Source organism: Colossoma macropomum, unplaced genomic scaffold, assembly GCF_904425465.1.
Source record: "Colossoma macropomum unplaced genomic scaffold, Colossoma_macropomum, whole genome shotgun sequence".
Lineage (NCBI taxonomy): Eukaryota > Metazoa > Chordata > Actinopteri > Characiformes > Serrasalmidae > Colossoma > Colossoma macropomum.
The window spans coordinates 17,194,752-17,222,608 of record NW_023494810.1 but is presented as its reverse complement, the minus strand read 5'-3'; the positions used below and the strand labels follow the sequence as shown (position 1 = coordinate 17,222,608).

The 27,857-nt window shown below is 40.1% G+C and overlaps 1 protein-coding gene across 2 annotated transcripts in view; it reads right to left on the bottom strand.

The window, feature by feature from the left end:
* foxj3 (forkhead box J3) overlaps nucleotides 1–27,857 on the bottom strand; it is a 138,569-nt gene that overhangs the window by 81,856 nt on the left and 28,856 nt on the right. Inside the window, exons 1-2 of one of the 2 annotated variants that reach the window (XM_036559817.1) lie at nucleotides 14,967–15,296; nucleotides 12,688–13,099 (exon numbers count right to left, since the gene is read on the bottom strand). In XM_036559817.1, the coding sequence (XP_036415710.1) occupies nucleotides 12,688–13,008 (321 nt within the window). In that variant the 5' untranslated portion in view covers nucleotides 13,009–13,099; nucleotides 14,967–15,296. Of the gene's footprint in view, nucleotides 1–12,687; nucleotides 13,100–14,966; nucleotides 15,297–27,857 lie in introns of those variants that run through there. The other variant, XM_036559816.1, reaches the window with a different exon arrangement.

The following is a 27,857-nucleotide window of genomic DNA, read 5'->3' as shown; positions in this document are numbered from 1 at the left end:
TATGGGTCTGAAAGGATGTGCAGCTGTCAGAAAGCCATTTTTGAGATAATGAATGAAAAGAAATTCTGAAAATCAAACAAAGAAGCTGCTGGTGTTCTCAGAACAATGCACTTGCCTGCACAGAGCCCAGACCTCAACACATTCACTCAAAAGTGAATGTGTTTAAATTACAAGGATTGTGAGACTCAGAAAATGCAACCAACTTCAAAGACTGACCTGAACAAATGAACATCTATGACTTTTGCATGGTACTCTACGCTACCTACAATATGTGGCAACATTTTCCAGGAACTGCTAAACCTCCTGAAAAGAGAGACACTGGGGATACTGGTTAAAAAAAAAGAAAGAAAAAAAAAGAGATATTTCACACAACGTAATGGCCTAAGACTTTGTTTTAATTCCGTTTTAAAAATAGATCTCAAAAGTGGTAGGCAGCAATTTTCCGTTCTCCACTACCCACTTTTCAAAAAATGTCATTCTCCACAGATGCAGGTGGAGGAAAAAACTTTCAGACCTTGTTTCAGACCATGTCAGACCCTGATCTAGGTCTCTAACAGTGACAATAATGCACCAGTGTCACAATCAAATGAAACAGCACTGCAGATGATGCTGTTCCGCAACATCAGCCTGTTTTAGCCTCACTCGTGTCAGCTTCTCCACTCTGCACAGAAAGCTCTGTGTCTGTGCCAGGTCTACCTGGCGCTCAGCAACGTTCGGTTCGCTGCCCACCCACTCTGAGCGGGCGCAGGGGCACGAGTGGGATGGGGCAAGGTGAGGCTGGTGGGCGGGAGACCAGGCGGGAGCTTCCTGACACAGGAGCCGTCTCACAGCAGGATCAAACCGGCTCGGCATGAATCACCACCACTCCCACCACCAACACGGCCACTTCTGCTGCCACAATTAAAAGCAATCTGGAGAGAGCAGAGCTGAGAGAGACTACAGAGCTAAAAATATTCAAACAAACCACAGAAGCTAATAATCCTGCAGCAGATTTCACATGACTGGATCTGATGTTCTGCGAAGTGACCATATTTTACAATAAATAAATAAATAACCAAGCAAAAATGGGCTTCCTCCAAATATGTACTGTATCGCACCTATTGAATTATTCAATATCAGAAGAGTGTTTAAAATTTAAATGCTTGCTTAACGCTGTAATGATGATCCAGGCTGCAGGACCAGATGGAGGAATTGGGGAAAAGATGAGGAACTGAAGCGATTTTACATCAGGACTCCAAAACCCTGGCAAAACTCAAGCTTGGGCCAAGAGATAGTGGAAGCGAAATACTCTTACCTGAGCCGCTGCCGCTACATTTAAATAACGGCTGCAGGAGGCAGCGGCTTGACTTGTTCAGTTACTTACAAGCAGGAAGACTATCTCCAAAGCAAATAATGCCCAGGAGGGGTGCAGCAGCCACCCAAATCACTTAATAGAAAAATAGTGAAACGCCTCAGGTGCCTATTCCTCTACCGGCTGCCCAATGGTGGAAGCAACCTTTGATCTGTTTAGGTTGCTGGCTATTTGCATTTCATAATGAGATCAAATAGCTAGGTCCAAGGCCCCTACAGAGGCCAGCACTGCACACTGGCTTCTAAATGGCGGCAGATTCAGGCTGGGTAACCACGCTTATCCATTTGAAAGGTCAACGTCAGCCGCTGCAATGTTTGTTTGGCAATAACGCACTCGTGCATTCTTCTGCTTCTTGTTTTGTGCCTTTTGCTGCATGCAGGTGTTGAGGAGGAGGAAAAAAAGGCATGCCAGTAGCAACAACCACCTTAAGTGATCAAGCCCAAGAACAAACATTTCAAGCATTTCTAAACCCGTTGAGAACCGCTCAGGATTTTCTTTGGCATCCTGGCACTTGCAAAGGAGAAGCTGCTGGGAATTCCTTTTGCGCCATTTTGGTGTTTTTTCCAGACAGGCCGTCTCAACGCTGGAAAAAAAATTTACTGCTGAGATTGGGGCAATTAGCGCGGGTGTAGCAGTGACCAAAAATCCGGCCAGCAATTATCGGAATAGTATTACAGGTATTTGGAGGAGGGGGTTAAATGTAGAATGAACTTACATACACACATATATGTATGTATGTTTATTAAAATATTAACAAAAATCTAACCCTTATTTAAGGTATAATGATTAAAACAAACTAAATCTTGTCATAAAATAAGTTTGTTTCTTAAATCTGTGTGCGCCACAATTGTTGGCATCCCCATAAATTCTTAAGAGTGAAATCTAACTGAAGTATATACCCATTAATTTTATGTTTCACCTGAGTGATCAGGAACGCTTAAATAGTCAGACATGACTTCCTGTTTCACTGGGGAATATATATGAGATGAAACGCAGGTCAAACTCCCAATGATGTTTTAAATGGACAAAGAATCTCTTGAGTATCACAGATGGGGAATTGCAAAAATGAGTTTGGTCTTGCTGGGGCAGTCGTGGGCTGGAGGTTAGGGAACCAGACTGGAAGGTTGTCGGTTCGTTCCCCTGAGCCGACAGTACATGACTGGGGTGCACTTGAGCAAGGCACCTAACCCCCAAATACTCTCCAGGCACTGCAGATAGGGCTGCCCACTGCTCCGGGCAAGTGTGCTCACTGCTCCCTAGGATGTGTCTTCACTAGTGTGTATGTGGTGTTTCACTGCACAGATGGGTTAGATTGCGGAGGTGAAATTTCCCCCATTGTGGGACTAATAATATTAATCTTAAAACGCCTCCCGACCACAATCAATCACCTTCTATATGACCACAGCCAGTTTGGGGTGTTGCCAGAAGAAAGCCTCTGCTCTAAAGGACAAACAAACACCAGGGGTGAGTTTGGCGTGGACACAAAGACGACACAACAAAATACCTCATCCCCACTGCAAAGTATGGTGGTGGATCTGTGATACTCTTTTCTTCCAAAGGCCCTGGACAATTTATTTACATACTGGGTATCACAGACTGTCAAATACCAGCAGAAATAAAATCAACACCTGACTGCCTCAGCCAGGAAGCTAAAACTGGACCATTGTTTGAATCTTCCAGCAGGACAATGATCCAAAGCGCACAAAATTCACTGAACACAAAATCAAGGTTTTGCCAGAATCACCCCTGTGCCCTGACCTTAACCCCTGAGAAAAGTCCACGGTGTTGATCTTGGAATCTGAAGGATCTGGAGAGGTTCTGTATGGAGGAATGGTCTCAGATGCCTTAGATTTTTGCTAATATTTTGAATGAAAGATCAAAGGGATAAGCAATAAAGAAAGTTTTTTACAGCCTGTTTTGCTCATGTTTACCAGTGGGTGCCACAAACACACACAAACACACACAAACACACACAAACACACACAAACACACAGAAACACACAGAAACACACACAATGGGTGGGCCAGTAGTGCCACATTTAAAAAGGGCAGTGAAGTAAATTTACCATTTGCAAATTAGACTGTTTAAGAAGGAACAGGAGAAAGAACTGGTAAAAATAAGTGAATACAATAAGATGTCATAACGGGCTAACATCCAATCAGCTACTTGTTACTATGCCATTCTATAAATAGCATTCACAATAGACCACTGTAGTCGTGTCATCATTTTGTAGTTGGCACCATGCTCTTATGCCCATATTAGGAATTCCGGGTCCAAGCTCCATTTCTCTATGGCCACAATGAATAGGGTTTTTGAAAAATTGCCTCTATCACACCCTGTGTTAAATAAAAATGTTCAGAACCCGATACGTTTTGTCCTGTGAACATTCTTCTCTCGAAAACCACTGGATCCGGGCTTAGACCCGGAGTTCCTAATATGGGCATAACGAGGACTACAGAATGACGCACGTCTATACCCATCATCAATCTTCAATCAAATACTATCTATACACTGGTTTGTGATGATAAACAGGATCTTTTAAGAAAAATGACGCAATTGATGGGGATGCACCGATATATACCCTGAGTTACCATATTTCGTGGACACCACTGGGTCTTTGAATTGAGTGCATCCTTTTAAAGTAAAATTGAGGGGCTTAAGTTATGCATGCACTCATGTTCAAATGACCAGGGGTCTTTATTAACCAATTCTAAATTCTACTTGGTTGTGATTTTCAGGATTTATTTTATTAGAGAGCTGACATTGCAGGTATAGGAAATACACACACAAAACACACACATTTGTTATGATTTGACCAATATGTCACAGACATCATGGTGCATCCCTAGTAGTTAACTTACCCACACCCAACACATACACACGTTGACAGACAGCTGCTTTAAAGCCTTTCTGAAGTGCACCTGTGTGCACCGCCATTATTTGCAGCCACACACACACACACACACACGCTTCACGTTTTCAGAGTGCATGATCAGATTATAGCTTGCACCGCAGTGGGATTATGAACATGTTTTGTAAACAGAGATTTTAAATCTCACAGGATAACAAGAGCTTTCACATGGCCCGGGTCCTTGATAATCTGCTAACTTCCATACATTTAAAGCCCTTAAACTCATGTTTAGACTTTTTGCACTGGAGGACAAAACACACACACTTATGTTGCAAGCTATGGACAAAAGCATTGTGATTATATTTCTACATTTGGCAACTGCGATACAGCTTGCAATATATCACAAACACATTGATCATTCATGACAAGGTTTAAAATTGGCCTGAATTACTTCTATACAAAAACGTGGATTAAAATGATTACCAGATTAAGTTATATTACAAATAAACAACCATTCAACCAAACCTACTGGACAAGAAAAAAAAATACAAAAAAAAAGTATTTAATTGTATTTTATTTCCAATAAACAGCTATCTCAATCTGAATAGGTGAGTTTAGCTTTACATTTTTTATTTTACCTTCATTTAACCAGGGTAGTCACATGTTTTAGGTGAGGGATGTTTTTGAACTGTACACATAAAAAAACGAAGAGGCAGCTAAAAATATTGGTGTTCAGGGACCGCTCGAGGTACACTGAGCTTTCATTGAGTTTCTTTTTAACCGTATTATATGCCCAGCTCACCTATCAGTATGTTCCAAAAAGTCCATATAAGGAACATATTCTAATATTTCATTAATTAGTGCATTAATACAGAAATTAGATGATGTGTGTGTTCACAACTGTATTTCAATTATTTTACAGTGGCTTGCAACATAGCTCTGCTAGTCCGCTATTAGATTTGGAAGTTTCTATTTTATAATTTATATGTTTTGATTGATTTTAGGCTTGTTAGTCAACAATTAATTGTCGCCTAAAGACATCAGCTATCAGTCAAAAAAATTGCCAAAAATAGCATCCCTAGACCAAAATAATTCTGTTGGATTGCATAAATTACTTGATTCAACAAAACACCTTCAGAAATTTCATCCAGAACTGTAATTGGTCAGGATACTCAGAAACATTGCAGCTAGTTAGAGGCCATTTGCATTAGGGCTGCTGCACTAGTCGATGTACAGACATCAATATTTTAAACCAACACATCGTTTGTTTTCTAAATTATTTTCATGTATTTACCTTTTTGATTTTTAAAATGCTTCAAATATGTAATTGCTGCATGCATGACGTCGGTCGTTTTTGGCACCATTAAACGCTACAGGTTTTAAAAAAATCACGGCGGCTACAGCAGTCTGACTGGATTGCGAAAGAGGTTTCTAAAAGTTTACAAAGACCCAAGGTGTCAAAAGTATTGGAGTATTTCAAATTAGCTCAAACGAAAAGGTGGTTTGTACATTGTACAAAGTTTCAATGGAATATCACAAACAAAGCTTTTTCTCGCCAGCTTCTTGTTCAAACTCTACCGTTCCATCTTAAATAATGCAGCAGTTACAATCTGCCACCTCAGGTGTTATAATAACTACTGCACCATTTAAGGTGGACCAGGAACATTTGCACAATGGGCTGGCAAACATAAAGACAACTGCAACCACAGCAGCAGTTACGCGAAGCACGTGCACCTGAAGAAATAACACACAGGTGCTATTCTGGATGATAGACCAGCAAAATCGCTGTACGTGGTTTGTCTATTCATGTTTATTAAAAAAAAGTTAGGGAGAGCTTTTTAAATGTGTTGTCCCTGTAGCTGCTAAAAACATTCATTATTGAAGGCACAAAGTCATCTACCTGCTACTTGAGAACTTCCACTGAATAAGTGTTCGAGAATATGTTTAGGCCAGCATCTGGGCTTATTTTACGTTGATTGATTGTGCCAGTGTGTGATCATGTGCATTGGGCTCTTATTTTTGCCATTATTGTAGGCAGCTCTTTGTGTAGGGAAGGCCATAATTTGATTTTCGGAGGAAAATTAATTGTTTAGATTAATCGACTAATATGTAAAACAGTTGATAGATTAATCAATGGAAAATAGTCATTGGTGGCAGCCCTCCTTTGCATTATGCAGCCTTTTGAGGTGTCACCATTACAAAGGCCAATGAAATCACAATAACAGTAAACAATGTATTGTGCTGCCTTAATTGTGAGGTTACGGAAATACTTGTGGGTCAAGCAGTTTTTTTTTAACTGATGGTTTTAAACCCATTAGAAACAGTTAAGGCATGGCCTCGCTGGTGTCAGACTCATAAGCACAGCTGCTAACCTGCTGCCAAGCATCTTCACTGCATTAAATGTCTCATCAATGACGAGTGGAACTGACAGGTGAACAAGTGAGCCTCTCAACCTGAGAGAGGCCAAATTAATCTCATTTGCACCCTCATTTGAGAAAACTACAGTAAGGCATCTGGCGCACAGAAGCTCTTGGATCATCAGGATGAAGGTTTTGAGGACTATTTTCCAGATTCATACAGGAAAATTAATCTGCCATACTATATAAAAACAAAGGATGGCACTGTGTGCTTTCTTTGAATTAAAAATTACGAAATACATGGCCATCTCCATCAACTGAAGTGTCATCTGCAACCACTAAACAATTCCTGAAGTGAAGTTACAGTGTTCTAGCTTACTGAAGCTGAAAACCTTGTTCAGGATCTCAACAGAAAAAGACTGTGGTTTCTAAAATTTATCAGAAATTACTCTGAAGCGCTTAAGAGGATGTAATACAGCTCTATCCAAGGAATCTAATTGCATGCTCACGGACGCTTGCGGAGCATATACTCGCTCCCCGCTAATACTGCATTAATAATTTTTGACCTTGATGAATTATCTTTTCTTATTGACAGCACTTATTGATATTTCTTAAAAGCGGCAGCTAATGGAGTTCTATTGAGATGATTAAATGAGTTGCCGTGGCGTCCGGATTAGCCCGGATAGCTCATCTCTCTGCAGCACAGCCTGCATTATCATAGAGAACAGACGCGCGCGTGCGTTGGGTCGTAAATTCTTGCCGCCGACATCTCCAGGGGAACGGTGGAGCGGTGACTGCACCCCGACCTACATTCACCCCAAACACTCGCACGATACATACGTGCAAAAATGTAAATATAGCACCAACACAAAAAAGGATTCCTGTTGGATACAAGGGAGTTTTGACTACAGCAGGTGAGATTCACTCTCTTTTCTGTCACAAAAGCTCATTCGGTTCTTATAAGATTCTTTTTACACCAATCCTATTGCACTATTTCCATACAATGCAGCCTTGTTACGGTGTGAACCTACCCTTTTCCCTCCCTCTCAAACACACTCTCTCCTTCACATTACACACGCAGACACCATAGCGGCTCCGTCTGCCTCACACTGTGAATCTAAAAAGGGAAAAAACCTTCAGAGAGACCGACCGGCACGTTTTTTTCTCTTTGATTTCAGCAGCCACCTTTGGGTAAATACCACAGCTGCTTCTACATACAGAATTACACGCGCAAACGGAAAGAAAAATACTCCCTGCTCACATCTTTGCTTTCCCAAATTCATAATACAGACAAGATTGTAATGCAACATGTCACTATAGAACAAGATTTGCCAGCTGATGAATTACTAACTTGTAAAGAAATTCCCCCTGTAAAAAACATTCAGCTGATCAGATTTTATGTTTACAGTGTAAAAAGTATTTGCCCTTTTACAGCAGAACATTACTTCACCAGCACCACCATTCAAATGCCCATGTGCGCTCTCACAATATGTGATATCCAGGAGGAATGTGGCAATCAGTGTCCATCAATAAGAGAAATTAAAGTACACCAGTAGCATTTCCTTCTATCTAATGCTATTCAGAAATGCAAGGTGCTTTCCTGGCTGAGGTTACATTGGGGCAAAATGGAGAAATGTTCCCAGCGAAAGGTGCTGGAGCGAGTCAGGGCAGTAGCCTTGTACAGCGCTTTTTTTTTTTTTCCCTGTGAATATAAAATGCTGAAATCCATTTGTTGTGTCGGTTCACAATGCAGGCCGGGGACAAAAAGAACAGGCAGATGTCACAAAAGGCATTAAAGCTTCAGAAAGAAATTTAACTCAAGCATTTTCCAGGTACTACCAAGAGAGAATACGAACATATGTTAGAATGGAGGAAGAGCAAACAAGTAACCCAATGTTTCAATCTAGCAGCACAGATTTCAGGGAGCATTAATATCTCCCTGACCCCAAACACACCTCTCTGAAATTACGAGGCTTTTTTTTACTGGCAACATGACTGCATTTCTAAAAAACATCACTTATGAAAAAGAACAGGAGCTAGAAGCCAGAAGATTTCGACAGACCAGTATACAGTACACAGTTGTCTACAAAAAATGTAAAAATTCATACATACAAATATATAATATTTACAACTACGTTTAATCTTCCTGTAGTACTGTTTTAAAATAATATCCTATAGTAAAGTACAGCAACTGTCCCAATCTCCTAAAAGATGCTAACTGGAGACCTACAGAAATTGTCCTATTTTATGTATGTAGAAAAGCAGCTGAGAAGCTTTTTAAAATAATCTTTACAGACAACCTCATGCTGCACCGTCAAACAGAATAAAGTATTTAATTTATGGTTTTGATTCCATGTTTATCAAATGAGGGGGGGAAATAAAATAACATAAATCATCAAATAAGCAAAATAAATTATGCGCTTGATCTTTAAACTTGTATAAGCTTGAGAAGCCTTGTATAGATGGATGTAAACATCTGCTTCGCAGGAAAAAAAAAAAGGAAAAGAAAAGAGAGGCTGGGGTGAAAACATGCTCGCACACGCACACGCCATGTCTCTGACGGATATGAAGCACATACATCTTGTCTTGACTGCAATAAAGCCGTGCTACCAATTCTATTGGCAATAAATGTCAGCTGATTGGAAAGCTCATTCTAATATCAATTTCCATCTCCGCTCTTTAAAAGGCAATCAGCTTGGCTTCATCTCTGTATATCATATGCTCCTTGAGATGATGACACAGCAATGGCTCTCTCGCACATAATGGACTTGTATCAAGGCATCTGGCATGAATAATACAATCCATGAATAGGAGATTTTGTCTACGGCTTGTTCGGCTAGGTCTGCTGCCTCCCTGAATATCAACACTCTCCACGCTCACATTTCTGTCTGAAAAACAGCCTCTATTTTCTCCTTTTTATTTTTTTTTTGAAAGACACAAGAGACTTGTGTCAAATATTAATGCTCCTAACCAGATCAGAACACTTTTCCTTCACAAAAAATGAAAGTGATGCTTGTGAATCATTTTTCTACTTTTATATTTGCAAAATAATCCTCTGCAAAAACAACTTGACAGCATAAGAAATGAGAATAATTTCACACATTAACCTTGGCTGTCTCCTCCTGCCTGAATTCAGGGCTGATTTGGTACACTGATTGAATTTAAGTGGAGGGGAATGTCACTTGCATGCATGCAAATGGGTCTGACGGGCAGAAAGTAAATAACGACAAATAATTTACTCAGGACAGGCTGGCTGTAAGGGTGCACAATATATCAGCTGCCAATAAATGGTGAATTTAAAGTCATTAATATTATTTGTCTGAAATTACTAAAACTATGGCTGATAATTACAACCCATAGCTCCGCATCCTTCACTAACAGTGTTTTCACATATAGTTTGTTTTAAAAGAACCGAACCGAGTTCTGTTTAAGTGAACCTGGAAGGGAACCAACCGCAAATGACCTCAGTTCTTTTTGTGTTTACAATGTAAGTGAACTCTAAAGAGGACTCAGTTTTCTTTCTGGTCCATTGAGATCTCAGACCACTTCTTGTTCAGACCACAGCTCCATTAGAACTCGGACCCCTTTCACAGCACTCACGGTGTGCAGAGCGCTCGCCAAGTGGGCCGCGTTCTCTGATAAATCCGACCTATCAGGTGACGAGAAGAACCACCAGACCCGCCTGCTGCTCTCCTATTGGCCGCGCTGAAACGATTGGCCAAAGTCCATCGCGCAAAATTGGAAACACGGCCCTGCGGGTCTGCCGCGGTGGGCTCCGTGTTCGGCTGTGCTCCTCACTGAAGCTCCACCCGGCGAATTTTCATTCATTCAGCGTTCAGTGTGAAAGCAGCTGAGAATTGCGTTGCATGCCCAGCTCGAGCCTTTAACACGGTAAAATCACGCGAGCTCTCGCATCTGATCGCTTTAATAAGTCAGCGCTGCTGTCTGACTTTATCCTGAGTAGAACCTCATAATGATCCTTGGTCTGTTTACCTGCTAAAGTGAAGACTGTGGCTGTGTGTGCGGTGAGCATCGAGGTCTTCACCATAAAGCACAGCTAAAGCGGACTGGGGCCGTTTTGTTTTCACAATGCACAAATTAATCGAACCACAAAACGAACTACAAACGAACCGAACTGAGACCACCTCTCGAGGTGGTCTCAGTTCGGTTCGTTTTTGGGGCCGTTTATGGGGGTCTGAGTTCGTTTGGCGTGTTCACATATGCAAAAGAAACCATGACTCAGCGGTCTGGGTCCACTTCAGACGCTGAAACGGCCCAAGTGTGAAAACGCCCTAAGAGAGGACATTTTCATCTTTTTTTTTTCCTTAAATTTACCTATTTTTCTACCCAGCTGAGTCATGTCCAATGCTATGTACTAGCTAGGACTCCCTCCACAACAAAGCGCTATCAATCTGGAAGGAACAAGCTTCCTTGGAGACACATGAAGCCAACCACCACATTTTTTCAAACTGCCACTAATCTAGTACCATGAACAGTGTAACAATTTCAGGAGAACACTAACTACCACTTCTAATGGGGGCAGGGAGGTCCTGTTCATTCCACCTACCCAGAAAGGGCTAAGTCAACTATGTTCCTGGCGCAACGAAAATTAAAGCTGTCAAAAGCTGACGCAAAGTTCTTGCCAGGTTAACTTTTCACATGTAGAACTGAACATGTTAAAAGCCGACACCGTACAAAGGTCTATTCCATAGTACACGGATTACATCTCCACATTTAGCTGAACAACCTGGTATCTGAGTCACCATTTAGTAGGTTTACAAAATTAAAATTGTCAAAGAGAGGTACACGGTGTACCTAATAAACTGTCAGCTCTGTGCCTTCTCACTCAGTGATGCATCTTACTATGGTACATTATTTTACCTTGCTAACTTTACTACAAAACATGAGTGCCTTAATGTGTCAGATAATGAAAAATGACTGTTAGAAGTCAGAAGCAAATCAGTGCAGCTAGGCTAACAATGAAAGCTATTCCTCTATTTTAGCGTTACCTCGACAAGTGTTCATATAATCTACTAAGCAGGAAAGAATTTACCTTGCCAAAGACAAAGACTGCCCCCCACCTAACAGTTAATCAGTTAGCTCTAGCATATTGATTTTACCCAAACTTGCTAAAAGATTTCCCATTTTTTACAAAATCTATCTGCTTTATTTTTGCTACTGAATTTGTCATACGGCTCTGTTGGATAAATGAAGGTATGTTCACATTAGGGCAAATTCACGTTGCATGTTGCCCTACACATCAGCAAGTCTTGACAATGGCATCGCTCATGGTGGCAAACCTCCTGACAAAAGGAACTTAAAACATCTCAAATGCAAATTTTAAACTGATGACTTTATCATTCAAGAAAACCTGATTACATACTGCATGCTTTTTTTAAACTCCATAGCGAGAAGAAATAGAACAAGAAATAGTCTACAGTCATGGGCATATAAACACGAGCACAGCATAGGTCAAAGTTAAACAAACTCTGGCCGCAGTGTGCAGTGGCACTCCGCTACGCAGCTCCACTTAGGGTGGCAAAAACAACTCAAAAGCGAGCTCCATGTCAGCTAGCTAAATACTTTCTATAGCATTCCAACATCTTCCTAACCAGCCTAAACACAGCATGTTTAGCCATACCGCTACACAGACGAGCGTCACCTTTTTTTCCCAAGTTTAGTTTCATGTGTACTGCTAATGCGCAAACTGCGCATGTGAGTTTAAGCTTAACGGGACCTTTCGTTATACTGGCCATGGATGCTTATTCACCTATCACTGTAAGTCGCTCCATACAAGAGTGTCTACTATGTAATTGTTTACAATATTTGTCATATCTGGTTTAGCTATGTCATAGCTTGGTAAAATTAATCAATGCGCCATCTATAGTGCAAACTTGTTTTAATGCAGACTGCAGATTTGGGGACCTCTTTGATGGAAATATGTCATTGCAACATCTGTTACAAAAGGAAAAAATAAGCACGGTCGATGGTATTGGTAATAGCAACAACTCAGTGTTAATTTGTGCAGATATCAGTTATCAGTGTCATCATCAAAAACCATACCATCAGTATCACCCCAGAAAATCCATATCAGTGCATCGTTAGCTGCATACGCTCTCACTCTTACCTTCCAGCCACTGCCTGCCTCCCTGTAGTAGGGGAAATTGTCACAGATCCATTGGTAGATTTCGCTCAGGGTCATTTTCTTCTTTGGCGAGCTGTTGATGGCGAAGGTGATGAGGCTGGCGTAGCTGTAAGGAGGTTTTCCATCCTTGTGCTGCTGGACCTCCTCCTGGTCCAGTGTGGTGTTGGGGTCCAGAAGGGCACTCTTCTTTGCCATGCCGGGCCCATGGGCATTCTGGGCATCCGCCTTCTGGATGGCTGCCCGCATGGTCAGCTGTGGCAGCCAGTCCATGGAGGTTAAACTGCTCTCCAACTCTGAGGTCATGGCAGCAGCTTGGTGGGGGTGGTGGGGGGGGTGGAGATTGGCCGAGGTGCGTATGTCGGAGCCCAGGTGCCTTAACAGCTCCGAGTCAAACCTACAGGAAAAAACACACACGGTGGAGGAGTGAGTTTACAGCACAACAGAGAAAGCCAGAGGATCCATCAACATCTACACAACAAACCCTGCATGGTTAAAGCAACAGTTTGACAAAGAAAGAAAAAAATAAAATTTACCAGGACTGCAGCTAGTATCATTTTCACATATTCTATCGAATGTTAACTGAAAATGTTTAATATGACAATCACTTAGTATTATTAGTATTGTTACCAGGGTTAGCCAGAACAATCTCCTGTACTCTCTGAAATAAAGTACGCTAGCGGTCTTAAGAAATAGAAATTTTATTTATTTATTTGGACTGTACCTAGAGTCAAAATAGGTCCTGTCATATCAAAATGATAATTAGTAGCTTAAACCATGCCTCCAAAAATCCCTTGATATGGAAACATGTCCCAAGGAAGTGCACGGCTTCACAGAACTGCTACAAGTGACAGTTATTTGAATGGCTTCACTGTTTTCTAATATAACTTTTTTTTTTTTTTTAATAATTTCAAATATTCTTTGCAGCCTTACAGAAACAGAAAAAATTACATTGCATAGCTTAAAAAAAAAAAAACAGCAGCAGCAGCTGTCCTGAAGATTAAATTTTGTCAGTATATTTAGGTAATAGTATAGCCACATAAGTCTATAAAAATACTTGCTGTAGCAAGTGTATGATGATTTGTGCAAATTAGCATAGCACCAGTCAAAATGATTATATTTTCTGGATTTTTATAAACATCTCTTAACCTCTGCAGATTTAAACAGCAAGTTTTAGTGTCAGGTGAGGCTTTAGATTAGCTTTGCTATAGCTGATGCTAACACTAGAACTAACCAGTGTAACATTAGACAGTGAGTGACTCATCACCTACACAACATCTTAAAGCAAAAAAGAAAATGAAATGGAAGACACATACAGTCTTATTGTTGGGCGCCCCTGGTCAAATTATGTTTAGTTGATTTTCTAAGTGAAAATAACACATCCTCTACAGAGAACACACTACTAAACAACTGATAGCACATTTACTGTTTATCTGCTGAATTTAGCATAACGTAAAATCCAATAACAAAAGAATATAAAAATTTGCTAAAGTTATGGCACCTTTTTATTTTGTTTGTAATTGTTTTCTAATATTTTCAACAAGAAATTGTGCACTAAAATGTGCAGCAAATGACATTAAGTTTGTTCACTTATTTCTACACAGAAAAAAAATAAATAACCCAAAAAATCTAATTTGACCAGGAGTGCTCAAACTTTTGCATATGACTTCGTAAATAAATGACTGTATCTGAATAAAAAATTTATCTTCACTTTTTTTTTTAATCATAACTCCCACACTGTACAGCCCTATTACATCACTTTTTTGGCAGGGGGGTTTGAAAGTGTTTGCACTGTTTGTAGTCTATCATAAATTCTTTCCTACTACTGCTATGAGCAACTTTTAACATAGAACAGAAAAATACTGTTAACAAAGGCATTGCAAAAATCAATATCTAGTATACATAAGCTTTTACTGTTTGTGAGCTACATTTAGCCTTATAGCTCTGGTGCAACAAACAAATAAAGCAAACTTCAGACACCAAACTTGTCTTGACTGATCAACTGCATTTGCGGTATAGAGGAAATCTGTGTAAATTTTGATTTTCGCCAAGCTATTTCTCTAAAAGTCATTCCAGCTGCAGCCACAATGTCATTTTAATTAGCACATTCTAGCAGGCAATGCTGTGGCTCAGGAAAGGCGCTGATCTGTAGAGACCTACACACACTCTCTCTTACTCACACTCACACACACACACACACACACACACACACACACACACACACACACACACTAGGGCAAAAGAAGCAAGGCCGTCTGGCCTACCTCTGGCCTGCACACTCCAGTACGCTGACTCACACGGCTGTAATCTGAGCTGCAAACTGAGTAAATGCTGGGGAATTGTTTTCACAACTGCCAGCCAAATGGAGGAATGGCTCACGAGGAATTCCGATTCTCCTGAGGGTAGTAACCCTCTGCTTTCCTTTCCTTTCCTTTCCCTCTCTTCGTCTCTTCCATTCCTTCAATCCACCCCTGACTGGGCTGTAAACAAAGCACAGAATTGTCATCGTGCCGAGCGCGGCGTCCACTGGCGCTCGTTCCAGCCCGTGGCTGCACCCTACACCCACAAACAACCTTGTGTTTTGGGCATCATGCCCTATCCACTCTTAAAATAGCAGCTAGAGCAGGGGGCCCGTCAAAGGCATAGCTAGGTGCACAGTCAGACAGCGTGATCAAAACGCACTCACTAGAAACCCTTATCACGGAGACAACAACATAGCTAGAAAGAAAAAAAAAAACACCACGGAGGGAATATCCCATGTAATATTCCGACAATCCCTGTGTAAAAATACCTCTAAATCCTCAGGGGACCTCTGAGAGACACTCTTATTGAAATTTCTCCACAATGGGGGACAGTGAATGTGAGATTGAGGTAAGCCACTGAAATCTGATAAATGAGACTGCTATGACAGACACTGTTTCTTTTTTCCCTTTCTTCCTAACAGAGTCATTTTTGTAAAGGTGAATCATGACCCTCTAATTTAAAAGATTTTTCATGGAAAAGATGAGGGCCACAGGCCTCTGAACACTTTCTGCGAAGGGCAAAACAACTAAAAATTCAAATTCATTACCTTTACGACATGAAAGCAATGCTGAGAGAAAAAGGAAGGTCCTTGGATGTTTGGTAATTAAATCAAAATCATGCACTGTGTATACTTCATATGACTCCTTGGACACGTGCAGAGAAATATATCTGGATCCACAACCAACCGTGAAATCAGTCCAAGGACAGGCATCAGGAGTGAACGGCAAAAAAGGAAGCACAAAAGACACCCTAAACTCTAATTCATAGCTGACTGATTCTTATCTTTGGAAATGTCTGAATTATTTGTCAGTGGTGTGATGCAGACTATCCTCCAACACCCTAAAGCCCTTAAAGCAGAGAAATAGAACCATTCTAATACACTTGTCCAATGGTAATACACCTACCTATCCAACAATTGCATCAGAACGCTAACTACATGGATGTTTCAGGGTTGCTGCACAATTTTTTAAATCAAATCCAGTGCTTTTTAATACCTCAGCAAATGAAAAACGCACAACACTGCACACAAACTCAAACAGGCCATGCATCAATGTCTATTTTATTCAAATAGAGCAAATAGATTACTAATCAAACATGCATGCACTTAGAGACATATATATAACGTCTTTGAGTCTTTATCAGTTCTGCCATCCACTTGCCATTTAGCAATGGACAGTTTGAGTCGCTGGACATTTTTGGCTGAAAGAATAGTGTAAAAAAAAACAAAAAAAAACAACAACAATATTTTCAGAGATTTGATAACCTTTTCATAATTAAAACATATAAAAACAGATATCAGGCCAAAGCTGGCTAGTGCAGACATTTGATTTGGCAAGCCAGAAACTCCAAACTCTTTAAACTATATGTAACTTAAATTCTCACTCAACTTCAATTAAACTTGTTTTTGAAATACGTTAGTAACAAAATATAGTGTAATTAGATTTAAAACCTATTAATTTTATTTAATTTTTTTTATTTTCCTGTTTTAATTACCTTATTTGTATACTGTTTTGTCTTTTTGGTCTTCAGCCCACCAGAAACATTGGACCAAGCAACATTTGGGCTCCCCTGAGCCAAGCCTGCCATTCATACACTGACAAGTTCAGATTAACACTACTGATGCCTTTGCGACAGTCCTAGCTGTTGTTTTGGCTAATGTTACTAAGATCCTTACAGCAGAGATATTACCTGAGGAGAGACTACAGAAACGGTCGTAAACTAAGCCAGAACAACATGAAAAATACATATTTTGTGTGTTAGTTTTGTCAATCACCACAATTATTTATGGCATGTGTGTCATAATTATGCCAATATGCGTCTCCCCAGTTGAGTGGACCAACTTGCTTTTAAAGCGTCACAATATAGTACTTTTTGTTAAAACTAAAAGAAGTAGCATTACTGAGTATGGAGGACATTAAATACATTGTGCATGTGCCACTGTAAGTCACCCTGTAAAGCCTGAAATAATCATTTAAAAGTCAGAGGTACCAAGACGGATTTGGCAGGGCGTTTTTTGGACCACGTTACATGTTTTTACTTAATAACATCACACGCATAGGCTCAAAAAGAAGGCCCACCTCGATGTTTAGGTCTCCAATGCAAACTCAACATTACACTGATGAAGCTACGATTACTATAGTAGGTAATTCACTTACATCCTCAGAAGACACATTCTCTTGAAATACTCTTTCTACGCACTCGCAAAAGTCAAATTCATCCCATTGTTGGGATCCAAAGCACATTATAAAATGTTCTTCCGCAGGTTGTGTGCAATTACATATTTCCAACAGACAGGTCTTCAGATCCCCAAACACTATATAATGATGCTTGAAGAACTTTATTAGACACTGTCACAATTAATAAGCTATGGAAGAATGGATGATATCAGAAGATGACCATGGCAGGAAGTGTGGATTTCATAAACAAAACTGAGCAAAATAAGTGCTATTATCAAAAGTTTTTAGTTGTTATTTAGAATAAATAAGAATCGAACTGTCCAAGGTTCCTTGAAAATTCAGGTATTAAGACTTGTTTAAGTAATATCAATGGACAAATGTATGTTGCAAAGCTATGAACCATAGCAACAGCCATCTTGAAGTCTGATTTTTATTTTTACTTTTATCCATTTTAATAGAGAACATAGAGTGTCAGAATCCACATAAGCAAGTTTATATGAGATTACTTAAAAACTTGACATGGTTTGTGGTGCCTGATGACCCTCTTCCAATATGGCTTCTGCCAAAGTCCTCAAAAGGCAACCCATAACCCTCTCCCAGCATGGCTGCTGCCATTTGACCCCATGCAAATCATCCAGATGCAGGGGAAAAATCTCTGAAGCAAAGCAGTGGTATCTTAATTAGCGTACCTCTGCAGAGGCAGGCATTAAAGCACAGCTAGCATCTCCGCTCATTAGCGCTGGCACCCCTCACAGGCCCCAGCCTTCCAGAGCCTAGGCCCAGAGAGCTGGGCAGGGCCTGGGGGAGGCCCTGCTCACAAAGCAGGGCACCAGGGGGGCTAGAGCTGACTGGCACGGGACAGTGAGAGCCCTGGCAGGCACACTGCGCAAACTCACAGGTCAGCCAGTCCAGCCCACTAAAGCCAGCAAACCCTCGGGAGCAGATTACATACAGCAAACACATGGAAGTGCTTTGATTTAACAGCTTTGCTTGCTCTGGAAAAAAGCAGTGTCATTTTTCAAAAAAATACAGGTCTCCCATTTTAATTTATTTTGCGCCATGACATAGTTGTTTAAGGATAGGAAATAATGTTGATAACACTTGATCCTGGTGGCTCCCTAGTTTGCAGCTTATCTACTAGTGTTCAAATTGTTACCAAAACACCAGAAATGTAAAGGTCAGAGTTAGGATTAGGGTTGGCGGTGAATTTAAAGGAATGGTTCAGTGAAAAACCAAATTAATACAATTGTCCATTTAGACCAGATGTAGTTAAACAGCCAAGATAAAAACTGACTCTTCACATACACTCATATCATGCAGGCAATATGTATGCCATACAATCAGACTGCAGTTGTTTCTACTTAGCATCTCTTTATATTTGTAGTTTAAAAATTCAAGACTAAAAATGATTTACAAAAAGAAACAAGAGAAATGCACAGTAAGTCATACTGTCCTAAACCACACCAACAAAACTGTGCGACCTGGAAGTGGTTTAAGCAGGATGAGAGAGGTTTTGGGGATGGGTTTGTAGAAAAGATTTATTGACTTAGCATGATAGCTACAGCACTAAACTAATGAAGCAAGATCTGGACACAAAACATGTCTTATCTGAGCAGCTACATCTGTGCTAAGTTGAATATCATGTAAATTTGCTTTTACACCTAACTATTTTATAAAGTTAGGAAACGTTAAGTTGAATTTTATAATCTACTTAAAGCACATCTACAAAGCATTTATAGTGGACCATTAAAATGTGTCAACATAATGTCAATTAAACATTGCAATTTGGCAATTACTGCTTTTCTATTACATCACTGTTCAAGTTAGAGTGTTGAATGTAAAAAGAACCCACTGCAAAGCACAGATTGTTATCGGATAAAAGAAAAACTGAGTCACTGTGACATAGCTAGCCTATGATGTACTGCACCTGCCAAACCCTGTGTTAATCATCACAGGCAGAATAGAACAAACCCTAAAGGAAGATACTATCAGCTATGTAGCAGCCTATTGATACAACACCGAAGAACTTCATAATGAGGAAATGTATTTGATCATTCTTCTTTCCCCCATATCGTTGATATGTAGTTTAATGCATCATCTGGCATGTACTGACAACTCATGCCTTGTAGTATGCCTTGTAAAATGAATAACTTGAACTTAATGGCCATCTGACTGAAAATAAATGAGGGATGGCCTCTGACTTTAGCACATTACTGTATAATACTGCCATTTTGTAAAGGTAGAAGCAATTCTAAGAAATAAAATGGTACTCATATCCAGAAGGATGAGCAGCACCTTAGGCAGCTAGGTAGCTTGTTAGCAGCACAGCTTGCATTAGCTTCATTATAAAGTTAGAAAAAAAAACTACAAAGACTTGCTTCCCTTTTTTTGCCTGTTCTGCGGATGAATGGATGATGCTGTGCAAAGATTCTGGATGGAATTCCACATTTCAACAACAACAATGAAAGTAAGGAAAAACAGCAGTCCAGCCAACAACATCAACAGACGCATATCTGTCCAGGGTAGAGCTCATGGCTTCTTCTCTTTTTTCTTTCTCAGATTTTGAGTGCTGTATTTTGGTTGCCTATGTAAAAACAACAATCATAATCAGGACGTTAATCTGCAAAGCAGGGCAATAATTCTGCTGTATAACCAAGCCCTGGTAGCGTGAGCAAAACATCACACAATAAATACAGACATTATGGGTGAACACGTGTATGCGAGTGCGCCTGTGCATGTAGAAAAACTGCGCAAGTACTAGTAAGCAGACCGGTGTGGTGGAGAGAGCCTTGCTGGAGGACAGTAACTTGGCTTATGCAGAGGGGAATTGCACTTTGTGAATCCCTCCACACTGCCTGAAGATTTGGCACACCACCTCACAACAACAACAACAGTGATGTAACCTAGTAACAAGCCCTTGGCATCTCCTCTCGTAACCGAAACTCAGGCCATACCTTCCATATCAACAACGTTATTACAGTGTGTGTGGAGAGAGGCCTTGTGTTGTCTTAGCAAGACGGGAAAAACAGGGTGGGGTGGGAAAGCCTCTTACCTGCCCTTAAGTCAAAAGGAAGATTCTTCACTTTTTCCAGCCCCAAGGCGTGAGGCTTATCGAGTTATTTTTAAAACAAAAAACGAAAAATACAAAAATAGCAACGGCCCGCTTTTGTGTTTCGGAGTTTCTGAGTTCCTGTAATCGTATGTCATTGGTTGCTCTGCAACACAGCTCATCTTTAGAAGTAGGTAAATGGCAAAGGCTTTTAATGCCAGTCTTCGCTCTCCATTAAAGGCTTAATGGTTCCGCTGAAACCACCCCTAGAATGAGAACATTAATAACCCAGTGGTTACTTGCGTTTTTAGGATGTGTCAATTACTGCTTCACTCCCCTTGCTAGCCGAGCGCACTGCTCGGCTTATTACTGCCTGGAGCAGGCCATGGCTAGGCACCATCTGACAGAGGAGCTGGGAGCCTGATTCCAAGCCTGTGAGTGGCTGGGCTTCTTCAGTAAAAGGCCCTGCTGCTTCAGAGTGTGCCCAGACCAGCATATCAGATATGTTGGGGATTTCTTGTCAACTGTTGGAGGAGCCATGTTGCAGTAATAAGGCTTGGCAGCCTGGGTGGTGTGTCCTCAGAGCACACAAGACACACAGACACAAACACACACACACACACAAACACACACACACACAAACACACACACCCACTCGTTGCCTTCCACGAGGGCCGATTCCCACCACGGCCGTCTGCAGGGACTGCATGCATGTACTCCATAATTAATCTGCCAATCACAGCAAAGTGCCACCGAGGCTGTAGGGAGACACAGACCTGCACACATTCCAGGCAGCTGATCATCATAAAATGTGGCACTGCACTAATGGTGGGTTCACGGAAAAATCCACAGGATTTTAAAAAGAAGCAAAAGCTTAAAAAGAGCAATTAAGCAAAATGGTCACAAAATTCCAGTCTATAAATCTCAAAGGATTCAGAAAACTATATATTCAGTACTACACAGAAGTCAGAGACCACAATGGCCATCAAGCACCAATTATTCATTTTTCAGCATCAGGGAAAAATATTATAATAATAAAAAAAACATATTTCACAGGAAGTTACACAGAAGCCTCAATAACTAAATATGATGCATCATTTTTTCAGTATTTAATATGTTCACCTGTTAATATGTTCTCCAAAGTTCAGCCTTAGAATTCATATTTTCTGTTTCTAAAGACAAGCACTCCAAAGCACTCCAAACAAATTCAGTGGTGTTGAGGGCTGGACACTGGTGTGCCATTGTACTAAGAACACCAGCAGCTACTTTGGTTGATTTGCAAATTGTATTCTTTTTTTGTCTATTTCCTTTTTTCAGTAATGGCTTCCTGACAGCTACACATCCTTTCAGACCCATAGCACTGAGCTGTCGCCTCACAGCGGAAGGATGGAGAGAAGCACCCATGGATTTTTTTCAGATCTGGAGCAAGAGTTGAGTTTGATTTTAAGGCATTTAAACAATAGCAACAATGTTATACATGCATATGTATTCTGAACAAAATTGCAGGCTTGATTTGGAATGCGAGTAATGTGAAGAGTGAAAAATAGTACACAACTGATCATTTTTGTCCTTTATCTCTGAAGAGTGTAGCAGCCTGGAGCTCCAGCTGCAAATGCATCACCACTGCCCACTGAGAGTGCTGAAAAAATTCCTTGCAGGCTAATCAGCTGCAGGATGTCACACGGGGTTAAAAGCAGAGACAACAGGCTTTGTAACCTCCAATGCAGATACACTCAAATAATTACTGAAAAGGGAGGAAGGCATTTGAATTTATGCAAGAGTAATTATGCCATTTGGGGATATTAGAGAGATTTTCTCAGCAGTCTGCCACCACTCGCCGTGCCTTTCATAGCCGGGCGGCAAAGAGCGGCGCATGCTGACAAACACAAGGCCTTGGGCTCATTGTGCAGTCTGAAAGCCCTTACCCCAACGGCGGCAACGAGGACGCTCGGCATTCCAGTAATTCAATAAGCCCTTCCAGTGAATTACCACAGTGATCAGTATGGGGATTGTGTCCATGTCCCCAGCAGCTTGGCTGGGAGGTGCCCTTTGTGTATGTAGCAGCAGTGCTAACCCTGACACCAACCATGCGAACCCAATTACACTGCCTCCGTTCGCCCGAGGCTTCCACATTAACACATATTCCCCCCTGAGATGGGCAGACCAAGTGCCAGCCTGGCAGCCACTCGCCACAGCCTGCTGCTGAATCACAAATAAACCACTTAAGGCCCCGGCGAAAAGAATCGTTTGTCCCGCACATTCTTGAAAGTCCTTTTCTCATCAGAATTCCCCCGATCCGTTCCTGGGCAACAATTAAATGCTCTGCTCCTCTCTGCTCTGCAGCAATAAGCAGCAAGGCGAAAGCCTCAATGCTGCAGCACTGCACAGCACAGTCAGAGTGAACTCAATGGCACTGTTACTCCTGCACATACACAGGAATCAAATAACACTGGTGTTGCAATCTACAAAAGCTGCCTGGATGAAGGCAAGAAATAAGCCGAAAGACGTAAGTCATTTTTTTAGGAGATATTACTGCGGAAATTCTACATATAAGACGATCCAGGAGCAGAAAATGGGAAAGTTCAAAAAAATTATTTAAAGATACAGAGACAATGGGACTCCTAACAACCATGCAAAACCTGGTAGACCACCGAATGGACCACTGTCACCATCAGATAAACAGTAATTAAAGCTTTTGTCTTTGAGAGAGAGGAGAAAATAAAGCTCCAGTCTTGCTTCAGATCTGGAAAAATCCATCCTTGCACCATGAGAAGACAACTCAACATAATGAGTCTGAAAGGGTGTGTAGCTGTCAAGAAGATAAAATTTAACTAAAATTTAATATAAAAATTTACTAATCAAAAAAGCTGCTGGCGTTTTCTCAGATCAACGAACTGGCCATCGTAGAGCCCAGACCTTAACATCACTGAAAGTGTTTGGGATTACCTGGATTATGAAAAGCAGAAAATGCAACTAACTTGTAGGACTGAACTTTGGAAGTGTTTACATTAAAAAATATTCCTGCAGATTTCTTTATAAAACTAAAAGAAAGTCTCCCTGGAAGCTGTAATAAAAGGCATACAGTAGACACAATAAATAAAAAGAAATATGATATTATAATCACAGTACTTACACAGTACTATATATAATCGTTCATCCACATGAACTACATTACTAGGATGTTCTGCTGCAATCAATTTATGCAATCAAATAGTTAAGAGCACAACAGGATATTACCTAAAGATGATTTTGACAAGACATCTCTGAAATCTCAATATCTAGCAAATCTGTTACCAGATTTTTAATTTAAAGATTACTAAAGAAAATGGAGCTATTTTAGTGAACAACAGAATGGCTGCCTATACAGAGAGAACAATATTAAAATAAAAGCAATAATAAAAATAATGATAAAAAGAAAAAACAGAAGCAGACAAACATGTATAGTGACTAGAGTTAAGTCATTTCAGGTTCTTCTCACGTAGGCCTAAAATTGTCTACATTTGGAATGGCATTAACACTTGGGTTATAATTAAAAGCGTTTTGCTTTTTAATCAATATCCAATCTCTCAGAAATAATTAACAACATATTAAAGAGTTTATTGCCTGGCAGAGCTGGATGCTGCTGCATCATTAAACTGTTAAAATCCTGCTCTTTGACTCCTACAGTCAGTTCTGAGCTTTTTACTGCAAACATCGCCCCCCCCCCCGAATACAGTCTGCTGCCATTTTCCTTTCACAAGGTAATATATTATCTTCACTCATGTACACTCACATGGACCTTTATAAAAGAGCACTAACATACACACAGGTCCAGTGCAGAGAGCAGTAATGCAGGGTATAAGCACACATGCAGCTCTGTATCGTAATGTAACTTTGCAGGGTTATTCTCTTAGCTAATGAACAAAGAATAAGGAAAATGGTCCAAACTCAAACAAAAAAGCTAATAAACAGCACCCAAGCCTATGTGTTAGGGCTGCACAATATCATTTTTTAAATGTTAATATATGACAAGGTATATTGCAAATGTGTGTAATATAACTGCTATAAGGTACAATTTTCTACAAATCAAGCAGTAGGACACAACATATCATATGTTTACCATACTGGCCTTTACAATACTGTGATCACCAAACGGTTGACAATAAATTTGAGCCTGCTAAATAGGGTTGACAAATTAATAGTTTTTATATCAAAATCACAATTAGAGAGACTGCAATTTTCAAATCACAAAAGCTGTAATTTAAATTGTAGCCTACATGATCAACAAGTGAGGAAATTCAACCTAATAATTTGAAGCATGTGACTTGCCTGCAGTTAGACCAATCAAAACCAACCATGTGCTGTGTATAAGACAGGACAACCACAATTAACTGGCAGTCCAGCACACTATATTCAAGCCTCAAGCCAGAAAGAGTTCAAGCCTCAAGCCAGAAAAAGTGCATATTCTGCTCTTCTTGGCTATAATAATAAACCTGGATCTCAATTTATAGAAAATAAGTACAATATTGCAGTCACAATGTTGGTCAGAAAAATTGCAATTAGAAATCGTCCACAAATTGTTCAACTATACCTCTAACAAATCAGAATGTTTTACACAATATGCTCTGAGCAGCTTTAACAATCAATAGCGCTGCACAGATACCAATACCATACAGATACCATGGCCCCGATACACTTAAATACAGTGCTGATATTTACAATCAAGAATACTGATACCATCAAGCAATTTCTTACTTGCAAGTGTGCTAACTTAGTGACATGTGCATTTGCACCAGTAGATGGAGCTTGACTGAAAAAAGCAATAAATCTGACGTCTGTGGTATGGCATTATTTCACACTTTAGACAAGCAATAGTAAAAATGCTCAGTGCAACGTCTGTAACACCAGTATTTCAAGGGGAGGTTTGATCAACAAGAATTTAAATAGAACAAATTTAATTAAGCATTTAAAAATACACCCTGCTAAACTGCAACTTTTTGTTCCCCCTGAAAACTATTCAAATGTTAAGTTTTCCAACCAGCAAATTTAATTCAAACATGCTTAGTGTGTTCTATCTGTGACACACAACACTGCTTTTACCAAAATAATACAAACATTGGAATGGAGGGGTAAAAATATTACATTGACCTACACTGACTTAATAAGTAGTTAGGTTACTCTGTATTGACAGATACAGACATTATTCGTTTTGGAAGGAGAAAGAGTGGTATGGGTGCATCCTTACCAGACACAGTTCCTAATGAGCTTATGAGGGTGTTTTGATGAATCAATGTAATTCAACAAGAGCACAAGTATGTAATTTTGGTCATGTCACATTGCATTTCTAATATACTGCAAGCGATACAATCTTAATATTTACTTAATCCCAATACTAGTATTAAGCCCATATTGTACAAGCCTAACTATGTGCCTCTCTTAACCAACAGCTAGAGGTAGATGGAGACTAAACACAACGACCTTCACTGAGGAAAATGTCATGAATTGGAGGTTACATACTCGGTGTCTAATGCGTCACAGCAGTCTAATCCCAGAGGAAATGAAGAACCGAAACATGTTGACTCAGAAGGGGAATACCAGTGATCACTGATGAATGTATCAAATAAAAATGGGTGCTGTAAAACCAGTAAGATGGAGCATTTCAGGGCACAACTTTCTCCATGTAGAAAACTCTGGGGCTCTGTGCTCTGACAGCAAAGCTAAAAGAAATAGACAAAAATAAATGTCAAATAAGATACAGGGTCTCAACACAGAAAATTATTAAACTTTTCAATTTCAATTTCTGTACATTAATGGGACAGCTTGGTGAAAAATAAAATGTGCAGTTTACCCCAAATGTAGTCGATCAGCCAAGATATGTTTAGGTGTCTCGAGTTTGCTACTTCAGTTTTGCACTGAAGCTTCAAGGTTAACATAGCTAACAAGTACTGGAAAGTGCAAACTGGAAACCTAGTTGTTAAGTAATCTCGAATAGATTTACTTTGTGGTTTCTGACACTGTATGACATTCTGCTTTCTATGGAAATTGACAAAGTACAGACAAAATTCAGCTGCCACTGATAGGTCCAGTTATACTGCATAATTTAGCAGTTTACACAACATTAACTAGGGGGAAGCATGCATTACTTGTAAGCTACATTAGAATCTTAGCTCCAGTGCAAAACTAAAGAACCAAACGTTAGACACTGCTAATCAACCTAATTTGTTAAAGGGGGAAAATCGCATGAATTCGATTTTTCACCAAACTATGCCTTTAAGAATTATGAGTAAGTATTGATTGCACAGTCTTAAATCAGGGGCAAACCCTCCAGTCTGTTTGAAAAACTGACTCAAAAAGCAACCTTTACCGCACTGGGGTAAACCACCATCATAAAGCCACGGCCTCTTCCCAGAATGACAATGCATCAGAATCTAGGGTTGCACAACACCGCAGCACGCAGGAGATTAGAGGATTAAATCATGGGTCAATAGTTTCATCTTTTGTTGATGTTCCAGCTTATGGCCGCTGTTTTACAGAGGCAAAGCACCAAAAAGACCCCACGTAAAAGGTGACTCAAGTCATGGTGCTGGAACAGAATGTCAAATCGAAAAAAGTTATTTAGTTATTATTATGTGAGTGACCGCAGATCACGTATAGCAAGGAATGGTGAGCCTAAAAAATAAGCCATATCTAACCTAAATGGGAAAATACTACACAATGAGATGAAACTTCAGAAGACTTTTGTATCACAGCTAAGGAAGTACCAATGTAATCAACAGTTAGCAAACAATATTAACTGAAGCAGTTCTACGCCACAAAAGGAGGAATTTGACCAGGGTTTCCAAGTAATGCAATCTGGTCACACCTGGTCATAAATTCCGCTGACATTCTTCAAGATTTCTCCATATATAGAGATTCCGGGGCATGATCATGATTAATCAGTAAGGGCTGAAGGTCAAACTCAAAGCAGGAATACAAGCATCCATTTAGCTGAGCTGAAATTAAACAAGGGCTAAAAATACATCTTGTAGGTAATCTAGTTAACATGGAATTTAATGGCAACCCAGAAGATTGCCAAACCAGCATATCCTCAAAGGCTGGAGCTCTCTCGTCACTCATCCAGGATAAGTTGTTTACACAGTTCACAAAAGTCTTCTCCAATGCAGTGAAGTCAGGCCTTTGTCTTGCTTTTTTTTTTTAAAGAAAGAGTAAGTAGCCGCATTGTTGAAGCACTAAATATGAAGGAGCTTGACAAAAACGAGGATTCAAATAATCAACATCATTCAGCCTATTAGTAACAAATAGTTTCAGTTGTTGTAGTTACAAACAGACACTTTTGCAAGTTCAGACGTGGAAGCTGGAAAACCTCCAGATTTCTTCTGGACAAAAGGGAACCCTGGACCTTGAGGGAAGCAAATTTATACAGGTTT